The 20,223-nt window shown below is 37.6% G+C and overlaps 1 protein-coding gene across 1 annotated transcript in view; it reads right to left on the reverse strand.

Annotated features, from left to right (window-relative positions):
- The window catches only part of UGGT1 (UDP-glucose glycoprotein glucosyltransferase 1), a 120,644-nt gene that overhangs the window by 64,326 nt on the left and 36,095 nt on the right, over positions 1-20,223 (reverse strand). Inside the window, exons 11-17 of the mRNA XM_024738001.1 lie at positions 19,151-19,211; positions 16,231-16,322; positions 14,742-14,892; positions 12,593-12,712; positions 11,394-11,479; positions 7,259-7,394; positions 5,163-5,294 (exon numbers count right to left, since the gene is read on the reverse strand). Of these exons, the coding sequence (XP_024593769.1) occupies positions 5,163-5,294; positions 7,259-7,394; positions 11,394-11,479; positions 12,593-12,712; positions 14,742-14,892; positions 16,231-16,322; positions 19,151-19,211 (778 nt within the window). The remainder of the gene's footprint in view (positions 1-5,162; positions 5,295-7,258; positions 7,395-11,393; positions 11,480-12,592; positions 12,713-14,741; positions 14,893-16,230; positions 16,323-19,150; positions 19,212-20,223) is intronic.

The following is a 20,223-nucleotide window of genomic DNA, read 5'->3' on the forward strand; positions in this document are numbered from 1 at the left end:
AAAAAAAAAAAAAAAGAAAGAATTCGCCTGCCATTGTAGGGGACACGAGTTGGAGCCCTGGTCCGGGAAGATCCCACATGCTGCGGAGCAACTAAGCCTGTTCACCACAACTATTGAGCCCACGCTCTAGAGCCCATGAACCACAACTACTAAGCCTGCATGCCACAACTACTGAAGCCTGCGCGCCTGGAGCCCGTGCTCCACAACAAGAGAAGCCACCGCAATGAGAAGCCCACGCACCGCAATGAAGAGTAGCCCCTGCTCGCCACAACTAGAGAAAGCCCGCACACAGCAACGACGACCCAACACAGCCAAAAACAAATAAAATTTTGTGAAATGTATTCTAGGGATGAAAGGATGATTCAACATCCCCACATCAATCAATGTGATACACCACATTAACAAAATGAATGATATAAACCACATGATCATCTCAATAGATGCAGAAAAACCATTTGAGAAGATTCAACACGCATTTATGATATAAACTCTCAGTGAAGTGGGTATAGAAGGGACATACCTCAACGTAATAAAGTCCACATACAACAAATCCACAGCTAACATCATACTCAATGGTGAAAAACTGAAAGCTATCACTCTAAGATCAGGAACAAGACAAGGATGCCCACTCTCGCCACTCATTTTCAACACAATATTGAAAGTCCTAGCCAGAGCAATGAGGTAAGAAAAAGAAATAAAACATGCCCAAATTGGAAAGAAGAAGTAAAACTGTTACTATTTGCAGATGACATGATTTTATGTGCAGAAAACCCTAAGACTCCACCAAAAAATTACTGGAAGTAATAAACAAATACAATAAAGTTGCAAGATATAAAATCAACATACAAAAATCTGTTGCATTTCTATACGCTAGGCAGAAAGAGAAATTAAGAAAACAATCCCATTTATAATCACAATAAATTTAACCAGGGAGGTGAAAGATGTACCCTGAAACCCGTAAGACAGTTGAAAGAAACCAAAGAAGACACAAATAAATGGAAAGATATTTCATGCTCATGGATTGGAAAATTTAACATTGTTAAAACGTCCATATTAAGGGACTTCCCTGGCAGTCCAATGGTTAGCACTCTGCACTTTCATTGCTGTGGGCCCTGGTTCAATCACTGGTTGGGGAACAAAGATCCTGCAAGCCATGCCTCACGGCCAAGAAAAAAATAAATAAAGCCAATTTTAAAAAAAACCACACACACACAACAACAAAAAAGGTATTTCCCTGGCGGTCCAGTGGCTAAGACTCCACACTCCCACTGCAAGGGGTGCAGATTCAATCCCTGGTCAGGGATCCCACATCCTGCATGGTGCAGCCAAAAATAAATAAATAAAATGTCCATATTACCTACGACAATTTATATTACAGATTCAATGTAATCCCTATCAAAATCCCAAGGACATTTTTCACAGAAATAGAACAAAAATTCTGAAATTTATACAGAAACAGAAAAGATGCTGAATAACCAAAACAATCCTGAGAAAAAGAACAAAGCTGGAGGCATCACATTTCCTGACTTCAAACTATATTACAAAGCCATACTAATACAAACAGCAATGGTATTGGCAGGAAAACAGATACATAGATCAATGGAACAGAATGAGAGCCTAGAAATAAAATCAAACATATATGGACAATTTATGACAAAGGAGCAAAGAACATACAATGGAGAAATGATATCTCTTCAATAAATGGAGTTGGGAAAACCGGACAGCCACATGCAAAAAAAAAAATGAAACTAGACCACTAGCTCACACCATACACAAAAATTAACTCAAAATGAATTAAAAACTTTAATGTAAGACCTGAAACCATAGAAGTCTAAGGAAAAAAAAGGCAGTATCCTCTCTGACATCCATCTCAGCAATATCTTTCTAGATATGTCTCCTCAGGCAAGGAAAACAAAAGCATAAATAAACAAATGTAATTATATCAAATGAAAAAAGCTTCTGCACAGCAAAGAAAACCATCAATAAAATGAAAAGACAACCTACCCAATGAGAGAATATATCTGCAAATAACATATCCAATAAGAGGTTAATGTGCAAAATATATAAAGATCTCATACAGCTCAAGAACAACAACAACAACAAAAACCTGATTAAAAAATGGGCAGAGGACCTGAATAGACATTTTTCCAAAGAAGACATACAGCTGGCCAACAGGCACATGAAAGGCGTTCAACATCACTACTCATCTTGGAAATGCAAATCAAAACCACATGAGATATCACCTCACACTTGCCAAAATGACTATTATCAAAAACACAGGCAATAACAACTGTTGGTAAGTATGTGGAGAAAAGAGAATCCCCTTGCACTGTTGGAATGTAAATTGGTACAGCCACTATGGAAAACAGTATGGAGATTCCTCAAAAAAAATTAAGAATAGAATATGATCCAGTAATTCCACTTCTGATTATTTATCCAAAGAACGTGAAAACACTAATCCAAAAAATTATATGCACTCCTATGTTCATCATGGCATTGTTTACAATAGGCAAGATACAGAAACAACCCAAGTGTCCATCAACAGATGAATGGATAAAGAAGATGTGAGATATACATACACACACACAAACACACATACACACAATAGAACACTTCTCAGTCATAAAAAGAAGACGAAATCTTGCCATCTGTGACAACACGGATGGACCTTGAGGGTATTATGCTAGTGAAATAAGTCAGACGGAGAAGGACAAATACCATAGGATTTCACTTACACATGGAATATAAAAAAGTAATAAACAAACAAAATAAATGAACAAACCAAACCAAACAAAAACAAACATGTAACAAAGTAGTGGATACTGGGGGCGGGGAAATGAGTAAACAGGATCAACTGTACAGTGATGAATGGAAACTAAATTTTTGGTGGTGGGCAAGCTGTAGGGGATACAGAAGTAGAAATATAATGTTGTACACGTGAAACTTATATAATGTTACAAATCAATGTTACCATAATAAAATTATATTAAGTTAAAATAAGTGCAAGGAAGGAAGGAAACAAAAACAAACTGAATGACTAGAAAAAAAAAGTGAAACGCTAAAAAACAACTGGTGTTGAATTGGGTGTGGGTAAGACTTGAGAGGGAGATTATAAAATCTAGGATTCTGTACTCAGATAAAAGAGAATGTATAAACAATGCATTATCAGTATGGTTTCTAACGAAATGATAGCTCAGATCTCAAACAGATGAACCAAAGGCCTTGTCCTTCATTCAAAATTATATCAAATGAAAAAAGCTTCTGCACAGCAAAGAAAACCATCAATAAAATGAAAAGACAACCTACCCAATGAGAGAATATATCTGCAAATAACATATCCAATAAGAGGTTAATGTGCAAAATATATAAAGATCTCATACAGCTCAAGAACAACAACAACAACAAAAACCTGATTAAAAAATGGGCAGAGGACCTGAATAGACATTTTTCCAAAGAAGACATACAGCTGGCCAACAGGCACATGAAAGGCGTTCAACATCACTACTCATCTTGGAAATGCAAATCAAAACCACATGAGATATCACCTCACACTTGCCAAAATGACTATTATCAAAAACACAGGCAATAACAACTGTTGGTAAGTATGTGGAGAAAAGAGAATCCCCTTGCACTGTTGGAATGTAAATTGGTACAGCCACTATGGAAAACAGTATGGAGATTCCTCAAAAAAAATTAAGAATAGAATATGATCCAGTAATTCCACTTCTGATTATTTATCCAAAGAACGTGAAAACACTAATCCAAAAAATTATATGCACTCCTATGTTCATCATGGCATTGTTTACAATAGGCAAGATACAGAAACAACCCAAGTGTCCATCAACAGATGAATGGATAAAGAAGATGTGAGATATACATACACACACACAAACACACATACACACAATAGAACACTTCTCAGTCATAAAAAGAAGACGAAATCTTGCCATCTGTGACAACACGGATGGACCTTGAGGGTATTATGCTAGTGAAATAAGTCAGACGGAGAAGGACAAATACCATAGGATTTCACTTACACATGGAATATAAAAAAGTAATAAACAAACAAAATAAATGAACAAACCAAACCAAACAAAAACAAACATGTAACAAAGTAGTGGATACTGGGGGCGGGGAAATGAGTAAACAGGATCAACTGTACAGTGATGAATGGAAACTAAATTTTTGGTGGTGGGCAAGCTGTAGGGGATACAGAAGTAGAAATATAATGTTGTACACGTGAAACTTATATAATGTTACAAATCAATGTTACCATAATAAAATTATATTAAGTTAAAATAAGTGCAAGGAAGGAAGGAAACAAAAACAAACTGAATGACTAGAAAAAAAAAGTGAAACGCTAAAAAACAACTGGTGTTGAATTGGGTGTGGGTAAGACTTGAGAGGGAGATTATAAAATCTAGGATTCTGTACTCAGATAAAAGAGAATGTATAAACAATGCATTATCAGTATGGTTTCTAACGAAATGATAGCTCAGATCTCAAACAGATGAACCAAAGGCCTTGTCCTTCATTCAAAAACATGAAAAAAAGCTGGTAAATAAATACACTTTTTTATTGTTTTAAATTGTTTCAGAAATGTATTTTGATTCCTTGCCTTAACATTTGTTTTCAATAAACTGACCACCTTGTTCCTGCTTACAATAAAGGACCTTCACTATATTTAATGTCTCACTATTATCTTTAAATAAAGATTTTAAAATATTTCCCTATATCCTTATTATGAGACTTTGCCATTCTATTTATTACATTTCCTATTGCATTTCCATCTTTAGCCTAAACAATTAAATACATGACACACATTAGGCACACACATCATACCTGACCAGCATACATCATATACTTCCAACAGCTTTTATCCAGAACATATATCACTCAGGTACTACCAGTGCATTATAAAGAGAAATTATTTTTCAATTGTATAGTTGATAGGCCAGCTAAAAATCAACGATATCTTCACAAAATTGAAATATAAACTATATTTGCAGAGACAGAAAAGTGACCAGGTTTCTAAATTTTTAAATGCTAAGTACCTAAATATTTCACCATCACCACCTTTATTAACAGTAACCCCCAATAATAAGGATACGTAAGGAAAGTATAGTGTTGCAGTCAAATGAGAAGTGCCAGAGAATGTTTACCTTCCGATTCTGATCATAAGCAGAGTCAATCCCCAAAATGCTATTCACTTCCACATATGGATATTTCTTCTCCAGGACACTGACCACATGTTCAACTTTAACTTTTTCTCCAGTCCTTACTTTGTTATATATCTGAAGAAAGAAAAACCAGGTAACCAACTACACTTTCACATGTAAATTTCAGAGTATTTATTACAAAAGATTTCAGAATGTAGAGGAAAAATGAAAACAACAGCTAACTCTCTTAAAAAGAGCAAATGGGCCATATTAGCAATTCTCCCTTTTCCATATACTTCCTTATGCCTTCTTATGTTAGAAACTACATATTCTTAAAATGACTCAATCAGTTCATATTCACATAAAGTCCCAAACGCAAAAATGTGTTAATTTTGTAAAAATCTGAATACTTATAAGTAATCCTTGAAATAAGAACTCATGTCCATGAAGTTTAAGGGGAAAAAAAGTTTCAAAATACGTACGGCATAGTCCTTATTTTTAAAAGGCAGACGTAAGACAACAACAAAACCGTGTCTGTACATGTACAGTTAAGCGTCTAGAAGGATGGATGCAAGCTTTTAACAGTGGCTGCCTTTAAGAAGCAGGATTAAGGAGGGCAGAGACAGATTTTTTAATCAAAACACTTTAATAGTTTTTTTTAAGTTTTAATAATGAACATAATTTTTTTTTACTTTTGCAACTAAAAATAAAGAAAAAGAAATGAAAACTCTTTATCCTTTCCTTTATACACACAGCTGTGAGGGGAAAAAACTTTAAAAAACAGACTTTAAAACCCTTATTATCCTCAGCAACTTCATTGGAACTTATTTCATTCTTCAGAGCCTACTGCTAACTAAGGTCCACCACCATTTCTCACAGAGATCACAGCAACAGCTCACCAACTAGTATCCCTGCCACTTTCTTTACCCTTCACCAGATCCACCTCCATACATGCATCAGAATGAGGTTTTAATTGGAGTTTAACTCTGTGATCTGGACACCTATTACCCAGCCTAATGGCCTCAATGACCAATGAGGTTCCCCTCTCCACTCTGCTCTCACAATATTCTGCTCAAGTCATACTAACAACCTGGAGTCACTACTTCTGATTCGCAGCCACTGTTCAACTGACTGCTGTTTTCCCTCCTACACTCAGCTGGGACAACTTCCCACTCCACAAAAATGTCCGTGGCCATCCCTAGTGGAGCGAGGTCCTAGTGCTGCTGTAGCCAGCAGTGTTTCCCACACTGTACCAAATCATCTGTGTGGAGGCGTCCCGCACTAGATTGTAAGGTGTTTGAGGACGGGGGAAAATCTTACTCTTCTTTGTATCCCTAGCAGCTGGTACGGGCCTGGCAAAGGGTGCATCTTTAATAAAAGTTGGCCAAATAAATAAATGAATATTTCAATTAATAAAAAATGCCCCGACTGAATCTCTAAACAGTAAACATAACAAACATAATAAACAGCAGGCTGAAATCATGTTTATGGGTAAAATAAAAGTCATGAAAATAACTGCTTTAAAGATAAGTTTTTCAATAATCAACACTAATCTGTAAACAAAAGAACTATTACTAGTAAACTTTTTATACTCAAAAATAGAAAAAAAACAAGGAGAGTTCTCTGAACTTGAGCAAGTATCTTAAAATATATATATAAAAATCAGGATATTTCACAGTTTCCAATTAAAATGGAGAAAACAATTAATAAGAATTTTATGACTTGAATATTAAACTGATTCCTAACGAAAATATCATGATTGTCTTAAAAGGGAAGAAAGCGAAGTTTTTTTTTATAAACATGTAGAGAACATCACATTCACCGAAAGGCATTAATCAGTGATTTCAAATCGCCAAAAGGCAGAAAACTAAGATACATTAATGTGTTAGTATCTAAGGAATCTTAGCTGAAATCACAACAATCTATTTTTAACATTAGTGTATCAATAAAGGCAACTCTGGAAATACAAAATGCATGAAGTTTGTGTGAATAATTTACCTTTTTCTCTTTCCAGAAATATAGAATCTCCTTACCACATACTGTTTCTTAGAGTAAGTTAGATTTTTAAAAATTATTCGCCATTTTGAACGAAAACATACGTGTGTCAGAGTTTGGAAGGCATGATAATCATCCACTTCTTGGGCAACATAATTATACGCTCTCAGAATAGCCACTCCAGCATCCTGCATCCCATCAACATCTTCAGAGTCATTAACCACAAAGATTAAACCAAGTCTGGGGGAGAAAGGGAAGGGCAAAAAGAAGAAAAAGAAACATCTCGAAGAATGCAACCAGTTAAATAAGGAAAGGCATCCTCTCTTGAAAAACACAGTTCACATCATACTCTAACATGGTTGGCAAAGGCATTCATCACTTGCAGAATAAAAAAGCAGGTTCCCGGGGCTTCCCTGGTGGCGCAGTGGTTGAGAGTCTGCCTGCCAATGCAAGGGACACGGGTTCGAGCCCCGGTCCAGGAAGATCCCATGTGCCGCGGAGCGGCTGGGCCCGTGAGCCTATGGCCGCTGAGCCTGCGCGTCTAGAGCCTGTGCTTTGCAATGGGAGAGGCCACGACAGTGAGAGGGCAAAGGCATTCATCACTTGCAGAATAAAAAAGCAGGTTCCCAAAGGTGGCTTAGACTTTTTAACTATTAAAGCAAGCTGTTTCAATATCATGAAATGAGGCCATTACTGACGTTTAAGGTATTGCCACAGTTTTAGATGGAGATTTTGTTCTGTTTTTAAATAAACATTAGGGGAAGTGAAAATTCTCAGAATGTGAAAACATATAGAAGGGGGGGTAGATTTTGAGATTTCATACCAGCAGTATGGGCATCATGGGTAAATGGAAAGCATAAAAATATTTACTACTGTCCTTAGGCAAAAGGCTACACCCATGCTGAATTGGGCGATTGGGACTGACATGTATACACTGATGTGTATAAAATTGATGACTAATAATAACCTGCAATATAAAAAACAAACAAACAAACAAAGCTACACCCAAAGTTAAAGTTTATTACATTTTAAAACTTAAAGGAATAAACCACAAAGAGCTACCATTACACATCTACAGACTGGCCAAAAAACTTGCACTGGCCATTATAGAGGCCACTAGCCTCTATCTTAGAGCAAAAGCAATGAAAAAAGGACAGTCTTTAACTCAAATGGATCACAGACATAAATGTAAAACACAAAATTGTAAAATTCCTAGAAAATAACACAGGATAAAATTAGGTGATCCCGGGTTTGGCAATAACTTCTCAGACCTAACACCAAAAGCACAACCCACAACAAAAAGAACTGATAAGCTGGACTTCGTTTAAATTAAGAACTTCTATTCTGCAAAAGAAACTGTTAACAGAAGGAAGACAAGCCAAGATGAGCAGAAAATCTGTGCAAAACACATATCTCATAAAGGACTGATATGCAAAATATGCTAAGAACTCTTAAAACTAACAATTAAAAAAAAAACAGGGCTTCCCTGGTGGCGCTGTGGTTGAGAGTCCGCCTGCCGATGCAGGGGCCACGGGTTCGTGCCCCAGTCCGGGAAGATCCCACACACCGCTGAGCGGCTGGGCCCGTGAGCCATGGCCGCTGAGCCTGCACGTCCGGAGCCTGTGCTCCGCAACAGGAGAGGCCACAACAGTGAGAGGCCCACGTACCGCCAAAAAAAAAAAAAAAAACAGTTAAAAATGGGCCAAAGATCTAAACAGGCACCTCACTGAACAAGGCATACAGCTGGCAAATAAGCACATTAAAAGATGCTCAAAATCATATGTCATTAGGGAATTTCAAATTAAAAACATAATGAGATACCACCATACACCTATGAGAATGGCTAAAATCCAAAAAGTACTGACAACATCAAACTCTGGAGAGGACGGGGAGCCATAGGCACCCTCATTCGTTGCTGGTGAGAAGGTAAAACAGTACAACCACTTGGAACACAGTGTGGCACCTTCTCAAAAAACTAAACGCACTTCTACCATAAGATAAAGTAATCACACTTAGCAGTATTTACTCAAATGTGCTGAAAACTTATATCCATACAAAAACCTGCATACAAATGTTTGTAGCAGCTTTACTCATAACTGCCCTAATCTGGAAGCAACCAAGATGTTGTTAACAGGTGAATGAAGTAAAAAAACTATAGGACATCCATATAATGGAATTTATTCAGTGATAAAAAGAAATGAGGTATTAAGCCACAAAAAGACATGGACAAAGAGCTTAAAAGCATACTGTACTGCTAAGTGAAAGAAGCCAATCTGAAAATGTTACATACATCATGATTGTGGAAAAGACAAAAACTATGGAGACAGTAACAAGATCAGTTGTTGCCAGGAGCTGGGAGAGAGGGAGGGAGGGAGGGAGGGACAAACAGGCAGAGCACAGGGCATTTTTAGGGCAGTGAAACTAAGCTATATGATACTATAATGGTAGACACATGTCATTATACATCTGTCAAAATCCACAAAATGTACAGCACAAACAATGAACCCTAATGTAAACTATGGACTTAGTTAATAATAATGTAGCAATACCAGTTAATTAATCAACAACGCTCTAAAAAAATACAAAGTCTATTAATTTTTTTTTAAAAGTGCAGCCTAAAAATATATGATAAACATCAAACATCATGCTCTCAGGAGGTATGTGTAGAATTTGTGTATGCATGGATGAGGTGGTTGCATGGATGAGGTAGTTGAGAGGGCTTGTTTTTAGATTATAAATTGTCTTTGTCTTTTCAAAACCCCTCTTATGACAGAAATCAAATGAGTAAGCGCCAGGCAGAAATGACCTTAATATTATTCTTATGAAAATAAAAATAAGGGCTAGAACCTAGTTATCTCCTCACAAAGTACTTCCCTTTCCCAAGTATTCAACTTTTAAAAAGGGCATCAGAGTTGTTCTGTTAGCTAAGTGCCCAAATCCAGACTACTGTTTCCCCCAGGACCAGTCCCTCATCAAGTACCAGTAGGGAGGCTCTCAGATTTGTCCCCTCCTCTCCTCAGTCCCTGCCAACAACTCCGTGTACCACAGCAACTCATACAAAGGAAAACAACCGCTGGTCTGCCTTGGTCTTTCCACCAACTGTTCACAACATGCCTGTGAGTTAAGTGTCTTCTTCTCACCTACCTTTGCAATCTGAAGAGCCCATGCCCTCTTCCTGTCCCTCAATGCCATTCAGTAAATCTTTAATTAATGCCCACTGTGTACCATGAGCCAAGTTCTTTTGCGTTCTTATATTCCCTTTTTTTTTTTTTTTATTTATATTCCCTTTTCATCAAAACATAGCTCTGGCTGTAATCCTCCACCTAACCATGTGGTATTCAGGTTTACATTAAATATTTCATTAAACTCAAAATCTCTGCTTTTCCATCAATGAAAACTCGCTATTTTCTTCAAAGTCTATCTTAAATCCAACTTTGCCATGAAACCTTTGTCCTTCCCAAATATCTGTCTATAATCTTTTTTTTCCCTGAAATTCTAAAGCACTTAGAACTAGCAAGGACATAACCTAGCACTTGACTGAGTATCTTACTGGAAGTAGGCACAGTATTTTTTCCAAGAGGGTAGAAATGTGGTTTATGTTCCACTCACAGCACTTAGCTCAGTGCTGAGTATGGAACACACAATAATGTTAATTAGCTAAAGAGCTCTTTTCTTCTTTATTTTCATGTTTTCTAAGAATTCAAATTTTATCAACATGTAAAATTACCACATTCTATTCAGAATGTGGGAATATCTTAATCCTTATATGTAAAACCTTCAAACATTGTTCTGAGGAGGTACAGTGGAAACCCCAGCCATTTAAGTACCCCGTTGGCAGATTTAGTAACACAAGTGAAATAAATGTGCCTGGTTGCATCTATAAAAAGCTGTGTATACATTTAGTCCTTGACAGTCTGACAAAAGTTCTTGGCAAAGCTCCTTATCTCTGCCGAAGGTAGGCTTTGTGAGGTGAACACTTACTTAGGAAAATTCCCTGAGCAAGCTGAGATCGCATGCTATTTTTACACAGGCTATTTATTAATAACTCAATGACGGTAAGATTCTATTCATTGAGAATCAAATTCTCTCCCCCAAAAGATACCGGCTTCATACTGAGCAAAAGATAAAACTGCCCTTAACGACCCCCACGATTAATTATCCTACAATTCAGTAACACCAGACTTGTTAAGAATGACCTCAGCTAAAGGAGATATACCGTCCGATTGATAACGGTGTTACCTTAGTGGTATGTGATTACTGAGGAACATCTCAGCTGTGTTAATCAACTCTGCCGTGCTCTCATGAGCAGGATCAACTATGAAAACCTGTAGGGAAGGGAAAGGAAAACATGAAACGACATTTATGCAAATGTCGCTGGGCCAATAAAAATGCCTCAGTCTTTACACTTGAAGGCCACCTTTTTCCAGCTACTTTCGAACCACATAAAAAAGAAGTTATACAAAGAGCAGTTACCCTCCCTCTGTATTCAAAGAATGTGGTACTGAAAGGCTAAGTGATTTTCTCATGATCTTACGCTAACAACATGGGAATTGTATCCAGCTGGCTAATACATGTCCTTTGCTACACCTAACAAGACCCAAATTTTATTAACTCTGCCACCTTAGAAAATGGAGATTAGCTTCCTGTGTATTCAACTCGAAGGATCTCTGAATGAAGAATTCATTTAGAACCCAAGCTTTAGACAATAGTAGCTATCATGTATTAAGTTCTCATGATGTACTTTAAAAAACAGTAATTACCCCATTTAATCTCATTTAATCAAATAAAGTTCTCATTTAATAAAGTTTAATAAATTATCTCATCTGGTAAGAGTAAAAGAGATTGAAATTTTGACTGGGAAGGAAAAAAGTGGTTTCAAGACTGAGGCAAGTATAGAGGATCATTTCCCTTGAAACTTCTGAGGAAGCCAACCTTGGCCATAACCTGCCCCGTCTCTTTAGGAACTACATGAGGTAAAAGAAAGACATGAGAGGGGAAAAGACCGTCAACTGAAATCCCTTTTCCTCTAACTCTCTAAAGCAGTGGAATAAGGATTAAAAAGCAGGAGCTGACGAAGATTTATTTAAGGGAATAAATTGAACTATTAAATTTTAGGGATTAAGATATTCAAGAAAAACGGTAGTAATATATTCATCTTCTGAGTAAAAAAGAACAACTGTCTTAAAACAACACAGTCTAAACCGTGAGATTAAGGATGAGGAGCGTTTCCTCACACACTGACACTGCACAGCCCTACAAACGATCAGTACACTTCCCAACCCTTCCACTTTGAACATGGAGCTAGAAAAAGAGCGTATCTGGGGGGGTGGGGAGAAGCAGCTAGTAAAGGAGAGAAGTGGACGTTCCAGATATGACAGAAAGCAGGGGAGAAGGCAAGGAAGAAAGATCACAGCCCAGCAATAAGGAGTTTTACTTACCATGTTGTGCAAGTTCTTCCTGATCTGTCGGATAACACCAGGAAAAGTGGGGCGAAGCAACTCCTGTAGACTAGAAGGCCATGAATTATATCTGCTATCAACCTCCAGGTTGTTGATCCACTACAAAAAAAAAAAGAACACAACATTGTGCATACACTTTAGTCACCATTAGTGAAATTTGCAGAAATAACAGTAAGACTTTAAATTATTTCAAGAAGAATCACATGGGAAAGACCATTTTTGAAAATATAAAGATCAAGTAGAAAAACGAATGACTAAAACACAAGCCACAGAACAGGAGAAGGTATTTGCGACCTACTAAATCAATAAAAGACTAGTGTCAAGAATGTCTATAGAAATCTAATATATCAATTAAAAAAAGGCAAGCAACATGAGAAATGGAAATGAGTCAAGAATATAAATAAGAAATTTACAGAGGAAATTTAAATGGGCAATTAACACAAGGAAAAATGTACACCTTTACTAGCAATCCAAGAAATATAAACTAAAAGCACAATGAAATTTCACACTGATTAAACTGAAAAAAAAAAGTTTTAAGTTTGTCAATATCCATGAATAGGCAAAAATATAGAACAATGGGAATTCTCACCCAATTCTGGCATCTGGAAGTCACTTTAGAGAAGATGACCTAATAAAGTTGAAGCCTTTATTACTACCCTACCACTAAGTACTACAGCTCTAGGTGTCTACCCCAAATATATTCTCACATGTATGCACGAAGAGAGAGGTACGAAAAGAGCCGTTAACAGTACTGCTTATTAACAGCAAAACATTAGAAACAACTAAATCTCCAAAAAAAAGGAACGGATAAATAGTATACAATATTTGTACAAAAAGAGCAGGGTGGGGCTTCCCTGGTGGCGCAGTGGTTGACAGTCCGCCTGCTAAGTATGTGTATATTACCTTGCTTATGTAAATAGAGTATTTCTGGAAGGATATACAACGAATTGACAATGCCTGTTGCTTCCAGGGAGAAAAACTGGACAGCTGGGTGAAGAGTTTTTTCAATACACACTCTTTTGTATGTCTTAAATTCTAAACTGTGAATTTATAAAAGATATTTTTAAAAATAAGTAAAATATAAAACGTGATAAACTAGATCTATATGTATCAAACTACATAAGCCTTCAAAAAATTACTGAGTAATAAAAATTGTTGAAGGATACTGATATGGCATTTTTCAAAATTTTAAAACATACAATAGGGAAGAAAATGATCAAGTAAGGTACAGGAGGGATACACGCCCACTTCAGAAGAGGAATTACCTGCAAGGAGGAGAGGGGTGGAACTGGGAAGAGATATAAAGAGGGCTTTGACTGAAACATTTTTTTCTTCCAAGAAAACATGAAATGATTAAATGGTAGCATTTAGTAAGTATGGCGATGGGTCCTACAGTTGCTAATTATGTTAGTCTCTTTACTCTTCGTAATGAAAAAATTTTTAACAGGAAAAAAATGACATAACAGTATTCATCAAAATAACGGTTACACCACCAAGTGAGAAGTCAAGTAGTGAACATCTACATTCTATATTATTCCCCTTTCCAAACACTTTCCCTAAAATCAGTGCAGGACAGACACCAAGAAAAGGGGACTGGAGAGCTGAGGGTGCCAGGCATGTCTCCATCACCGACCTCACTTCCACCACGACTGCCCGAGACAGCTCTGCTCCCTCTGGTCTCTTTACAGACGAGGAGACAAAGGCCCAGAGACATCACAGAGCAATATTAATCTACATAAATCCTTCAATATAAAATATCAAAGGCCTGTTAAAGGAGGTTGGTAGCTAAAAACTGGTATTTTTAAACAAAATCACACAAGACTTGCGTGCAACTGAGAATATACAAACTAAACACTCTCCCAAGAGATGCTCAGCCAAATTCCTAAAGAGAGACAAAAGTGGAAAAATCACGGTCTTAACCACAGTAAACCTAATAGCTCAACTTTCTGGAGCATTTAAGAGCCTACTTTACTATATACACATAGCCGCATATATGCAGTTGTTGTAAAACTTTGATGCCGACAAAAGAGATAAGAGGAATAACTTACCTCTCCTAAAAGACAAATGCGAAAACCATAATAAAATACTTGGCCAGACCACTCCCTGGACACGCTCACAGAATACCTACCGAAATAGCAGGGCTCCTGATGTCTACAGCATAGTCGGCCTCAGAGGGCTGGATGTTCAGTTTCAAAACATTATGCAGAGAAACGCCTTCTATTCCCAATCTATGCAGACCCTCCATCACCCGAGCTTCATTCCTCAATATATCAAACAGACTGAAAAAAAAAAACAAATAGGTATTTAGGAGAAAGGGCTTTAAAAAAAAAATTCTCACCATGAGAAAAATATATCAGTTCAAACTCAATGCCCTATCAAACGAGTTGAGAAATCAAAAGAGTGAGCTCTTCCCTTGCTTCCTTTTGTCCAAATATGCGGAACCAAGTAGGCAGGAGTTGCTTCTTGGCTGATGTTTATTTATACTTATCTACGTATACACTGTGTATAGAAATTACCTCTAAGTATAAACACACAATTTGAGGATGAAATAATCCTAAATGTGGATTTTACATTGCATGTTTTTAAAAACACTGAAGTAATCTCCCTGTGATATTTCTTACAACTGCACATGAATCTAAAATTATCTGAAAAGCTTACTAAAAAAACACCAAAAAATATACTAAATAATATATGTTTAATATATGTTTCAATATCAGCATCAATTCCCACAGGCACACACACAGATGATCACAGAAAATGGTCTGGAGGAATTCACACCCAACTTAAGAGGTTTGCTGGGTAAGGAAGAAGAAATAAGAAGACTGTTCCTTTATCTCTGCATTATTTAAAACTGTTTACAATAAGCAAGTACACAGTTTGCAATACTCTGGAAAATTAAAGAGACTTTTTTAATAAAAAATAAAAACATGGGCAATCTTTTAATGTGTCCTTTACTAATTTTTTACTAGCTCTGAAAGCAGTATATGGACATAAAAGCTCAATTAACATAATGTGAAAAGTATCTTACTGTGGAGACTGCTTCTTTTAAAGCATTAACCAACCACAGCTTTTGTTTTCACTATTATGAAGCCGCAGTATCAACTGTGTCAATTTTAATATCAAAGATAAAATCAGAATTCTACCTGTCTTCTGCACCCAACCCCCAAAATTCATAAGGAAAATTTAGAGCAACTTAGCCCTAAACCACATTTTAACAAAACAAAAAGGTATCAAATAATATATGTAAGACAGATCACCTTCTGAGACACCAGAGGCCACATTTTGCATAAACCTACTTCATACTGTTCTCAGAAACAAAAGAACCTGCTCTCTTCTGTTTCTATGGTTAACAGGAAAACTAAGGCTCTGAAAGGGCACCCTCAAAAGACACCTGGGCCTTAAATGTCCAAGGCATCAGATGTACATTAGGATAAAAAATGGCCAAGTATCATCCTGCCCATCCCAGCCAGAACATGGGCCTACCTAAATGCACACACTGGGCCTGATAAGTCATCAGGCTTTGCAACCTGTCACATCAAGGAGCAACAACAGTCTGGACATGTCATAAGGAGCCACACGTTATAAAAACTTTTCAGGGTGAAAAATATTATCCATACCTGAATATATCCTGCGTCTCTAAATCAATATGAAGCCCATTGATGAACAGTGCTGAATCTCCAGGCTGTAACCCTAAAGTTCCCTTGAAATACTGAAATATTAAAAACTTATTAAGGAGCAGGAAGAGAATACTTAATAAAAATTTCCACATTTCTGGTTTTATTATACGTACAAATGTTGACAATGATTAATACAACTGTTTCCTACAATACTGGGGATAGGGAGAGTGTTAAATAAGCCAAGCATGGAGAGTTACTTTTTGGCTGCCCTTCCCTGTCTGTGATGCCAGCCAAGGTTGTGCTAGCAGTCACTGACAGCTGGGCCTCCTGGATGAAGTCCAGGCATCCGATCTAAAAGGGTTTCAAAACCCCACACCTCCCTTAAACTTTCCAACTAAGGCACACCAAGAAACTTTGAGTTGCTGAGCTAAGGACAGCACGTACATACACCCGAGCTCTCCAAGACCACCTCCACGGGGCCCTTCAACTGCTGCTCTCTGACGCGGTGGAATGCATGTGACCATGCAGCCCCTGCAGCCCTCAGACCCGCCTGACCCACTGGAAACAGTGCTTTGATGCCATATCATACACAGCTTCTGTTGGCTTATATCCTTTCCAATCAATTCCTCTTTCTCTGCAAGGAAACTGGAACGGTTGATCACATATTCAACACCACACAGTAGAGAAGGGAAGAAACGTACCAGATACTAGGGACAGAACGTGGATCCCTTAGCTCTCCCAGGGCTGGGGGAGAGGGGCAGGGATCGCTGAGCTCCCTTCACTCCCCCTCACTCAGTGGACAGAGAGAAATGAACTCTAAGATCTAGGACTGCATGGGAAAAACACAAAACAATGCAGAAGCCACGGCTTTTGCTTCTCTGCCCTGCCAGGATAAAATGGCAAGGAAGATTAGGGGATAACAGAAATTTGCATCAACAAGAATCAGAATTTCTTACAAGGGAAAGAAAAACTCCACGTCCACTCATCCCCAGGCTGCGAATACAGCACCTGTGACTGTGGGAAAGACTGACTGGGAACTATGTGAAATGAAACACAACAGAGGATGGGGATCCCATTCTGAAAACAGGGGACTGCACGGAAGTTACCAAATGCTCTGTCCTACTGGGCTTCTACAACTCCAGCAGCCAGACCTCACCCTCCCGGCAGAAGATCAGAAGATCCTTTTCGGGAGACTAAACAGCTCAAGAGGAAAGGTTTAAAGATTCTGTCACTGGAGTTCCCTGGGAAACGACCATACCACCACAGCCTACAGTCACAAAGACGCATCCTTCAGGCTTTCAATCAGTTTTTTATTGCCTCACTGTCTAATATGAGCCGTTAGTGAGAGATCACCAGACATCTAAGGAAAGCCTCTAACATTAAAGACAAGAGAACAAGACAAAAAGAAAGGCAACTTAAGAGGGAACAACAGACCATGCAGAGAAAAGAAAACACATACATGAACCATCGATATCTTCAGAAGGATAAGACAACACCATAAAAAGAAGAATTCAAAAATAACCCTTGTAAATTAAAAATCTGACAACTAAAGAAAGAAATCTCAACAAGTGGTCTGAAAATCCTTCCCAGAAAGTTTAAAAATAAAAGACAAAAGAACTGGAAAACAGGAAATAAAAGATTTTTAATTAGGACAAACTAGTCAGGGAGATATAACATCTTAAGAATAAACTGGAATTCTAGGAAAACAGAAAAGAGAAACCAAAAAGAAGAAGAAATGCAAAGAAATATGTCCAGAAAATTTCCCAATACTAAAGGAAAGGATTTTCCAGATTTAAAGGGCCCACCAACCACCCAAGAGTACAAAGACTTTTTAAAAAGGCATTATCACTATGGAATTTCAGATTACTAGGGTCAAAGAAAAGACCCTACATGATTCCAGAAAGAAAAGCCAGATCTCATACAAAGGCTTCAGACTTCTCAAAAGCCATAATGGAAACCAAAATTCCAAGGAGCACTAACTTCAAACTTCTAAATGACTTCCAACCTAGAATTCTATACCCAGCCAAGCTGTCAATAAAAACAGAAATGGAAGGGACTTCCCTGGCAGTCCAGTGGTTAAGACTCCACGCTTCCATTGCAGAGGGCGTGGGTTCGATCCCCAGTTGGGGAATTAAGATCCTTCTTGCCGCTCAGCGCAGCCAAAAACAAACAAACAAACAAAAAAACAAAATGGAAAACTGATTTCTCAGAGTCTGAAATTTACCTCACATGCAACCTTTCCCATGAAGAATGATTTGCTGCACCAAAATAAGGGAGCAAACCAAAAACAAAGAAGACATGGAATCCAAGAAATAGGAGATCCAAAAAAAAGAGGTTAAAGGAAGGTCTCAGGATAACTGGTATGTACTAGACATAAAGAAAAAACAGTCCATAGTGAAGCAGATCAAAAATTGATAAAACCATGACAAAAACACAGGGATGGTAGAAAGATGGGTAAAGTGCCAATATGGAGTACTGGTAGACAGTGGGAGAAGTGGGGAGAGCAGTGAAAGAAAGTCAGACCTCATCCTTGTAACAGAAGGCCAATACATAAGATTGGAAACTGAGAAAGTACCAATTTAAGTTTGCTGGAATCTGGAGATAAATAACCAAAGAATCAACTAGGAGTTAAAAGCAGAGGCTTCTGGGAAGGGGGTCACACAGGGAGTGAGACATGTTGGCGGGGGTGCTTTTTTCTAAAGAAACAGGTAGCACCATTTGATGCTTTGAATTATATATTCATATTCAACTTTGATTAACTACTGAAAGTATAAAAAGGATTACAGAAATGAATCAAAACACCATCATCTTTAATAAAAGAAGAGTAAAACTATTAAATGTCACTGATTTAACTCACATTTCCGCATCTTTAAAGATATAATACAAAACAGAAAGGCCACTATTTTCCATTGGTTAATACCTTCTGATTCTCTTCCACTTCGGTTCTAAGTTCTGAACTCACGGCTGTTTTTGTTATTGCTCTAAGGAAATAAAAACATTATCAGTGCTTAGTTTAGTATTTGATATAAAAGACTTCAATTTCCCTATACGAAATAACACATTGCTCCATAAATTACAAAAAACTAAATGGAAAAAACCTTAAACCTTTACAATTGATAAATATATTCCTCCTCTCAGATGTGTGTATTTGTTTATTATGTATTTGTTTATTATCACAAGATATAAAACCAAGGAGAAGTAACAGTAATAATTGCACTTTGATGCGAGTGCAATTATTTCCAAGATCTTAGTTAAATATATGTAACTCTATTCCTGTGTATGATCTCTACAGCTCACAGGCTAAGGATACTGTTCAATAAGTTAAGGCGGCAGACTGCTCAAGCTATTTAAGCACATGTATATCTTCAATAGCACGCTTGGTTAAATGATAATGTACTATATGATTCTTAAGTCCTGTCTAAGAAGTATTCTCCCAAGACTAATCGAATAAAAAAATTTACAAAACATCTCATATCAGAAGTCAAAACACCTCATTCAGTGACTCAAGAAAAGGACTGACAATTATTTAAGTTTCTGAAAATGTGGCTTTTAAAACAGGTTTGCCTTGTATTTATGAGATGTGGAGGACCATTATACAATTGAAAGCAATAGCAGAAAAGCAGCATTCAAAATCTTAATCTGTCACTATGAACAAGTCAGTCTCTATGATTCATTTCCTTCATCAAGAATGAGTAAGATGATTGCTTCCCTGGTGGCACAGTGGTTGAGAGTCTGCCTGCCAATGCAGGGGACACGGGTTTGAGCCCTGGTCTGGGAAGATCCCACATGCCGCGGAGCAGCTGGGCCCGTGAGCCACAATTACTGAGCCTGCGTGTCTGGAGCCTGTGCTCCGCAACAAGAGAGGCCGCGATAGTGAGAAGCCCGCGCACCGCGATGAAGGGTGGCCCCCGCTTGCCACAACTAGAGAAAGCCCTGGTGCAGAAACGAAGACCCAACACAGCCATAAATTAATTAATTAATTAATTTTTTTAA

This window comes from Neophocaena asiaeorientalis, unplaced genomic scaffold (genome assembly GCF_003031525.2).
Source record: "Neophocaena asiaeorientalis asiaeorientalis breed wild unplaced genomic scaffold, Neophocaena_asiaeorientalis_V1.1 scaffold98, whole genome shotgun sequence".
NCBI classification, from domain to species: Eukaryota; Metazoa; Chordata; class Mammalia; order Artiodactyla; family Phocoenidae; genus Neophocaena; species Neophocaena asiaeorientalis.